Below are 8625 nucleotides of genomic sequence, written 5' to 3'. Positions count from 1 at the left end.
CCTCCTGGACCGGCCCTGACTCTGTGTGTCAGCTCAGGCCCTGGGACCCTGCCCCTGGGCGTCCGGCTCCCAGCGCCCTGGCCCCTGGTGCTGCCAGCTTTTTGGAATTCCTAATCGCTCCTGGCCCCAGTGATTGGCTGCTCAGCTCTGACCCCACTTGGGCTGCCGCCTGGTTGGATAAAAGGGGAATCTCCTTGGGGCTCCAGAGCATTAGACACCGGAGGGGGCATCTGGGACCAACTTCGCAGAGCGGCGAGCCCGGCGGGGGTGGGGTGGGGGGAGCTAAAGACCTGCGCCTCGGCCCCTCCGAAGAGCCGGGAGATGACGGGGAAATCGGGGGAAGCGCTGAGCAAGCCCAAATGCGAGACAGTGGCCAAGAGTACCCCGGGGAGCGCCCCGGCCAGGTGCACGGGGTTCGGCATTCAGGAGATCCTGGGCCTGAACAAGGAACCCCCCAGCTCCCACCCGCGGGCTGCCCTCGACGGCCTGGCCTCCGGGCACCTGCTGGCAGCGCGCTCCGTGCTCAGCCCCGCGGGAGTGGGCGGCATGGGGCTGCTGGGGCCCGGGGGGCTCCCCGGCTTCTACGCGCAGCCCACCTTCCTAGAAGTGCTGTCCGACCCGCAGAGCGTCCACTTACAGCCGCTGAGCAGGGCGTCGGGGCCTCTGGACACCAGCCAGACGGCCAGCTCGGGTAGGTGAGGGCGCTGCCCGCCTCGCGGCGGAGCCGGGACCCCCCGCCGCCACCGGCTCTCGCTTGCACCGCAAGGCCTCCTCTGGGCGCAGAAGTTCCTGCCAGGCTGAGGGGAGCCCCGGGCCTGGGGCCCACGCGCCGGGGCGAGGGCCGGGAGGATGCCCCGGGCGCCAGCCGCCAGGTTTCATGCCCCGCGCGTCGGGCCTCGGCGCCGTTCTCTCGTCCCTGCGCTGGCCCCGGCTCTGGCGCGGCGCCCAGTTGGGAACCCACTGGAAACTGGGCTGGGGGTGTCGGAGCCCTTGGGGCGGGCTGGGGCCCCAGTTTCTCTGCTCCACGGCGGCCCCCGCCTCTCGGAGAACCTGCGCTCTATTCCGTGCGCTGATGGCCCCGAAGCGGGTGCCAGCTTCGCCCCAGCCCAGGTGCCAAAGTTGTCTTTTCCTTTCTTCTCTCCATTCCAAACTCCCTCCCCGATTTTGTCCGGGTTTGTGGGGTTTTTTTTCACCCCACGAGCTTGGACAACCGGCCACCGAGGCGGCTGGGTCGGCCACGGTCGGATTCCACCTAAGCGCCACTGTTGATGGGATCCCGGCGCCTCGGGGTTCGCGGCCCGCCAGTGATCCAGCCACACCCTCCCAGACCCATTTCTCGGCCTCGCGTCCCAGCCCGCTCCGGCCTCCGGCTCCTGTGGCGCTCCGAAATTCCCCCGATTTTCCGTTACCGTTTTATTTATTTTCATTTGGAAAGACAACGAAAAGAGTCGCGGCGCGGTGTCTCCGGCCCCGAGCGGGGGCGCATTGTGCCGGCACCGAAAGGGGGGCTGCGCCGAAGGAGACCGGCCCTCCCCCGCGCCAGCTACCTGCGCCCCGGCTCCGCTCCTTGGGGCCAATTTTCGGTCCCCGGACAACGGGGCTGCAAGCGCAGCGCAGGGCGTGGAGCCCGGAACGTCACGGGGGTCTCCCCGACACCCCTGAAGCGGCCTCGTTCCCCGCTGTCCCTGCCCCCAGAGTGCCGGGCCTTTGCCTCTCTTACAACGAAATCTGCTCCAAACCTCCGGATGGGGCGCCGGCATGGGCAGGGCCAGCCTGGGCGTAGGGATGGGGTCGACCTCGCAGAAGGCTTCCCAGGGAGGCAGCGCGGGTCCCGGCCGCCTCGGGGAGCGGGAGTGGGCTGGGACCCCGGGTTTGGGGCTCCCGGTGCTCGCGAGCGCTGCCCAGCGCGCCCCCCATGCTGCCACACGCCTCCGTCCGCTTTCCAGATTCTGAAGATGTTTCCTCCAGCGACCGAAAAATGTCCAAGTCAGCCTTAGCCCAGACCAAGAAGCGCAAGAAGCGGCGGCACAGGTAAGGCCCCGGGGGCTCTTCCCGCCACCTATCCTGCTCCCCAGCCCTGCGTCCCTGTTGGGGATCGGGTCTCGGGCTCCGTTTTCGCCGCCCTCAGATCTGAGGTCCAAGGCTGCGCCCGGGCGGGGGGAGCGGGCGTTGTTTGGTGACACCCGGGCCCTGGCGCCGGCTGCACCCCGTGAGGACGGAGAGGCCGCCAGGGAGGCGGCCCGTGTCAGGCTTTCTCCTCCTCCGTTGGAGAAAGGAAAGGCCCCAGCTGAACACCAGAGCCCAGAGGGGCTGGCAGCCCCCAGGTGCTGTCCAGGCACCGGCACATCCAGGAGCCATGCACACCTGGCGCGGCCAGCTCGGCTCCCACCTCCCGCCCCGCCGGTTCCTCTGCCCTGTGCCCCGGGCCCGCTTTCCTCTCCCGCGGCCCCTGGGCTGACAATTCGCTGCCGTTTTCCTCCCACCTTCCCCCAAAGCTCGGGCGCGCCATCTGCACTGATGGGACATGGTCGTTAGGCTTCTGCTCCGGTTGTGGTCCTAAGGACAGCTTCCCTTCTGTGAGCCTCAGTTTCCTTGTCTGTAAAATGGGGAAAGACAGGGCCATGTGGGGACTGGGTGACCCCACCGCCCTAGCTGGAGGGGAGTGGGCTGCTCTGGGGTACAGACTAAAAAGAGAGTTTTAAAAACGTGTCTTTAAATAGGCATTACTTGCACAAAGTTAAAATTCAATCCCTTCGAAAAGAAAAGGTATATCCTGAAAAGGGATCCCCTCACCCCAGGCCGCAGCCCCCTGGCCACCAGCACCAAGTTCTTGTGTAAATTTCCCAGAAGCTTTTAAAGGAAATAAAGCAGCGAGAACCGAACATCTGCCCGACTTTCTGCGCCTGCTGCTTCCAGGCGCTGTCCCTGCGCTCACCAGGGTCTGTTTCCCCAAACTTCTCTCTGCGGGGGCCCAGGTGGGGCGCCCAGGTGCGTTCCACTGGCTCTGAGGCATTTCACCCCATAGAGCTCTCCCCATTCTCCCCCGCGCCTCCTTGTTCTCTCACCCCAGCTTGTTCTCAGCCTCACCGCACCCTTTCCCTGGGTGCTTTTCTGCGTTTCCCTCTTCCTTAACCTTCCTCGGAAATGGCACTACTGACCCCCACCTTTTAAAAGGGCTCTGCCTGAGCCCTCAGACCCCAACAGGCTCCCGCCTGACTGCGAGTGAACTTTGACTTGGTTTCTAAATGACCTTGATTTGTTCCTTCTCTTCAGTCAGCTGTTTGTTTGGTTTGGTTTGTTTTATTTTAAAGGGAAACATTTTATTTTAGTCCTGATCCTGGGTCATTTTTTTTACATTCATTTACCCAACGAATATTCATTAAAACACCTCTTTTGCACCCACGACATGCTGGTCTCAGGGTGGGTGATCCTGCCAGCCTCTGAGTCCAGGGACAGGGACCAGACCATGGGGGAAGGATGGACCGGCTGAACTGCTTCTGCGCTGGTGCGAGGGGGAAGGAGAAAGAAAGGGGTTCCCATAGCAAGAAGATCCCTGGGAAAGGCATGCCCCAAACCCTGGGTGCCCCACCTCCCTGTTGGCACTTGGCGCTGGCTGACCCACAGCCCCAAGGCCATGCTTCAGCCTCCTGACCCTCTGTCCTCACCTGCCACCCTCTCCACCAGGGAAGCCTGTGGGAGCGTTGGAGGGTTCCCAGGGGGACAGGACAGCTCGCCACCTGCCCTAGGTTTCTGGCTATTTCTGGTGCGTGAAGGAAGCCGATTATTGGAGAGAGGAGAATGGCTACCGATGGCCAGTGCAGTTTTTAATTAGTTTTTTTTAAAAAAAAAAAAACACACAAACGTTATTCTGAGCTTCTCTCGTTTGGGGATTTCAGGGAAGAGACCCTGGAATCTGGTAAGGGGAGCCGGGCATCGCTTATTTCCCAGAAACACCCCAGGTTTGTAGGGGATGGAGAGGGGAGAGAGGATGGGCCAGCAGCCTTGGGAGTCTCGGCTTTTCCTCATCTCTGGACCCAGAAAGCTCAGGCAGGAGACAGTGGGGACCTGAAGGTCTGGGTCTCTGCAGAAAACCAGGAGCAGGTTTTTTGGGTCACGCTGTGGGGGCACAGGGAGGGTCCTGGGGAGCACGGATTGGCTCTGAGACAGGAATGAGGGGAAGTTTGGGGGATTTGAGGCTTGGTTTTGTGTTTTGAGTGCGAGCTTGAGCTCTCCTAAGCAAAGTGCGATCACCTGAAGGGTCTTAACCAACCTATTGTCAGCTCTTCTCTTCGGCTGTGGCCGCAGCACCTCCCTATGGGCTTGCTTCAGTTTCCCTAGTTCTGCAAAGGACGTGCACGTTTCAATTGTTTATTCTGACCCTGGGTGGAGGGGGACCTTTCAGTAAATGGCAAGAGAGAAACAGAATTTCTTCAGAATTCTGAAGAAATAACTTTCTGTTTACATAAGCTTTTCATCACCACCCCCAAGAGAAGAGGAGAAACGATTTAGAATCACACGTCGTTTTCTGTAAGGAGCAGAACCCTTCTTCCTCGCAATCCCCTGCTTCAGACCCTGAGATACTGAAGAGAAACCAGCACAAGGAAACGGGGTGGGGGGGTGGGGGGGGGCTGAACTTTGCACTCGTTCCTGTTTTGGGGGAGCGCGAGAGCAGCAGTGAGGGATTCTGAACCCCTGGCTGTCCCAGAGTCCCAAGTCCCAGAGGCTCCAGCCAGCAAGGACCATATGTATTGGCTGAGTATGTGGAAACTGGACTCGATTGCCTCCTGGCTTGTCGATGAGATAAAGGCCACCAGAACTTGGTGAAATTAAGGTCTGAAAAAAGAAGAATCTGTGTCTGTAAGTGGGTATGTAGTGTGTTTATTCAAGAAAGGAGGTCTATGAACCCCCGAATATTGGAAGTGAAATTTTATGTGTTGGAGCATATTCGTGTGCACATTTTCCTAGGGTGAGAGGATGTAGCTTTTATCAGATTCTTAAAGCAGTTTGACCCAAAATAGGTCAAGGTGAACCGCTCAGTGGGGGTGGGGGGATGTGGAGGTAGGTTATTTCAGGGTGACCTGAGTGGAACTCCCCCCGCCAATGGGCCCCCCTGGGTGTGCCTCCCCAGCTTGTGTGTGTGGGATGGTTGGAAGGGTCAGGGCGCCCTCCCCCTCATATTCCTCACCCCTACAACTCGGAGAGCAGCTTTAAGGAGCTGGTGGACCTGGGCAGGTGAGGAGGGCGGAGTGTTGGGTGGGCTGGAGGGGAGGGTCATTCAGTCCTCGGTTGCATAAACACTGGGGTCGCAGCTGCCTTTGATCTTCGGGTGAGTCCGATGTGAACGATCAACTGTCTGAGAGGAGCCCAGGGAGCAGGTCCTGGAGGGGGAGTGGGGGGGCAAGGCATTTATTTACCTGGTGCACCCCTTGCCCTGTGGCCCTGTGCGTGGGAGGAGGAAGAGGGGCCTTCTGCAGTTTTCTCAAATGTCTATCTAACACCCTTTCCCCAAAAGCTCTTCTAGAAAGATTCCTATCATGAGATGCCCCTGAGGGCTGAAATAGTCCCCCACCACCATCAGAAGGGCACTGGGCATCCTCAGCCTTGAAAGAAGAAAAGTCAGAGGGTTAAGCTGAGTGTGTGTGCGAACACGTGTGCATGGGAGAGGGTGTGTGTGTGTGTGTGTGTGAGGGAGTGTGTGTCTGATTGTGCTGAGCCCCTGGGTTTGGGGTCTGTCCAAGAGGCACAGGGGAGGGCTGTTCTGTCCTCTCTGGGACAGCCTCGTCTGTTTCCAGGGTCCTGAGTATCCGCTTGCTCCCCTCAGGACGATCTTCACCTCCTACCAGCTGGAGGAGCTGGAGAAGGCGTTCAACGAGGCCCACTACCCAGACGTCTATGCCCGGGAGATGCTGGCCATGAAAACGGAGCTGCCGGAAGACAGGATACAGGTAACAGCGCCGAGTCCCTGAGTCCCTCACCTCCCATTTCCCCCACTCTTGGGGACATGGACAGACCAGGCTCCCAGATACCCATCTCCCACCCTCTTGTATGAGCACCTGCTTGCCTGGGATCGTGTTCTCATGAAGAACAGCTCCGGATTTGCTGAGCACCTACCATGGGAGGGGGGCACTGCAGGGGGACGGGGCTTAGCAGATGTGGCCTTTTCTCCACGCAGGCTTGCTGAGGAGCTTTCATACAGACTGTGGTGGGAGAAGGCATTCGGGTGGGTCCTGGGTTCTGAGCAGGGGCTCTGTTGAGGCAGCTGTGCCCTCCCTGCAGCTGTCCCCCCCTCCTTCCCCCGCCGCTTCCCTCCAACTGAGGCTCCTTCCTCTTCTCACAAACAGCTGGCCCTGTCTGAGCTCCAGCTCCTGTACTTCTCCGGGTCAGGCCCAGAAAGTGGCTGGATCTGTGCTTGCAGGTCTGGCTCACTAGGCCCTCCTCCTCCCCTCCTCCCCTCCCCTCCTCACCTCTTCTTCTCCCCTCCTCCCCTCCTCAACTCCCCTCCTCCCCTCCTCACCATTCTTCTCCCCTCCTCCCCTCCTCCCCTCCTCCCCTCCTCACCTCTTCTTCTCCCCTCCTCCCCTCCTCCCCTCTTCTTCTCCTCCCCTCCTCCCCTCCTCCCCTCCTCCCCTCCTCACCTCTTCTTCTCCCCTCCTCCCCTCCTCCCCTCTTCTTCTCCTCCCCTCTTCTTCTCCTCTCCTCTCCTCCCCTCTTCCTCTCCTCTCCTCTCCTCCCCTCTTCTTCTCCTCTCCTCTCCCCTCCTCCCCTCCTCCTCTCCTCCCCTCCTCCCCTCCTCCCCTCTGCTTCTCCCCTCCTCCCCTCCTCCTCTCCTCCCCTCCTCCCCTCATCCCCTCCTCCCCTCCTCTCTTCTTCTTCTCCCTCCTCCCCTACTCCCCTCTTCTTCTCCTCTCCTCTCCTCTCCTCCCCTCTTCTTCTCCTCTCCTCTCCTCCCCTCTTCCTCTCCTCTCCTCTCCTCTCCTCTCCTCTCCTCTCCTCCCCTCTTCTTCTCCTCTCCTCTCCTCCCCTCCTCCCCTCCTCTCCTCTCCTCTCCTCTCTTCCCCTCTTCCTCTCTTCTCCTCTCCTCTCCTCCCCTCTTCTTCTCCTCTCCTCTCCTCCCCTCCTCCCCTCCTCTCCTCTCCTCTCCTCTCCTCTCTTCCCCTCTTCCTCTCTTCTCCTCTCCTCTCCTCCCCTCTTCTTCTCCTCTCCTCCCTCTTCCTCTCCTCCCCTCCTCCTTTCCTCCCCTCCCCTCCTCCCCTCCTCACCTCTTCTTCTCCACTCCTCCCCTCCTCCCCTCCCCACCATTCTTCTCCCCTCCTCCCCTCCTCCCCTCCTCCCCTCCTCCCCTCCTCTCCTCCTCACCTCTTCTTCTCCCCTCCTCCCCTCCTCCCCTCCTCACCTCTTCTTCTCCCCTCCTCCCCTCTTCCTCTCCTCTCCTCTCCTCCCCTCTTCTTCTCCTCTCCTCTCCCCTCCTCCCCTCCTCCTCTCCTCCCCTCCTCCCCTCCTCCCCTCTGCTTCTCCCCTCCTCCCCTCCTCCTCTCCTCCCCTCCTCCCCTCATCCCCTCCTCCCCTCCTCTCTTCTTCTTCTCCCTCCTCCCCTACTCCCCTCTTCTTCTCCTCTCCTCTCCTCTCCTCCCCTCTTCTTCTCCTCTCCTCTCCTCCCCTCTTCCTCTCCTCTCCTCTCCTCTCCTCTCCTCTCCTCTCCTCCCCTCTTCTTCTCCTCTCCTCTCCTCCCCTCCTCCCCTCCTCTCCTCTCCTCTCCTCTCTTCCCCTCTTCCTCTCTTCTCCTCTCCTCTCCTCCCCTCTTCTTCTCCTCTCCTCTCCTCCCCTCCTCCCCTCCTCTCCTCTCCTCTCCTCTCCTCTCTTCCCCTCTTCCTCTCTTCTCCTCTCCTCTCCTCCCCTCTTCTTCTCCTCTCCTCCCCTCTTCCTCTCCACCCCTCCTCCTTTCCTCCCCTCCCCTCCTCCCCTCCTCACCTCTTCTTCTCCACTCCTCCCCTCCTCCCCTCCCCACCATTCTTCTCCCCTCCTCCCCTCCTCCCCTCCTCACCTCCTCCCCTCCTCCCCTCCTCCCCTCCCCTCCTCCCCTCCTCACCATTCTTCTCCCCTCCTCCCCTCCTCCCCTCCTCTCCTCCTCACCTCTTCTTCTCCCCTCCTCCCCTCCTCCCCTCCTCCCCTCCTCCCCTCTTCTTCTCCTCCCCTCTTCTTCTCCTCTCCTCTCCTCCCCTCTTCCTCTCCTCTCCTCTCCTCCTCTCTTCTTCTCCTCTCCTCTCCTCTCCTCTCCTCCCCTCCTCCCCTCTTCTTCTCCTCTCCTCTCCTCCCCTCCTCCCCTCCCCTCCTCTCCTCTCCTCTCCTCTCCTCCCCTCTTCTTCACCTCTCCTCCCCTCCCCTCCTCCCCTCCTCACCTCTTCTTCTCCCCTCCTCCCCTCCTCCCCTCCCCTTCTCCCCTCCTCACCATTCTTCTCCCCTCCTCCCCTCCTCCCCTCCTCCCCTCCTCTCCTCCTCACCTCTTCTTCTCCCCTCCTCCCCTCCTCCCCTCCTCCCCTCCTCACCTCTTCTTCTCACCTCCTCCCCTCCTCACCTCTTCTTCTCCCCTCCTCCCCTCTTCCTCTCCTCTCCTCTCCTCCCCTCTTC

General features: G+C 61.0%; 1 protein-coding gene across 2 annotated transcripts in view; it reads left to right on the top strand.

Moving 5' to 3' along the window:
- Nucleotides 1-321: 321 nt before the first annotated feature.
- The window catches only part of VSX2 (visual system homeobox 2), a gene marked incomplete at its 5' end in the record, with an annotated part of 24969 nt that continues 16665 nt past the window's right edge, over nucleotides 322-8625 (top strand). For both annotated transcript variants that reach the window (XM_080685391.1, XM_080685390.1), the window contains 3 exons: nucleotides 322-691; nucleotides 1947-2031; nucleotides 5822-5945. In XM_080685391.1, the coding sequence (XP_080541517.1) occupies nucleotides 322-691; nucleotides 1947-2031; nucleotides 5822-5945 (579 nt within the window). The remainder of the gene's footprint in view (nucleotides 692-1946; nucleotides 2032-5821; nucleotides 5946-8625) is intronic.

The sequence above is a fragment of the Plecotus auritus genome, assembly GCF_963455305.1.
Source record: "Plecotus auritus genome assembly, chromosome: 1".
NCBI lineage: Eukaryota > Metazoa > Chordata > Mammalia > Chiroptera > Vespertilionidae > Plecotus > Plecotus auritus.
Note: the sequence above shows the minus strand (reverse complement) of the source record. Positions and strands in the feature narration are given on the sequence as shown.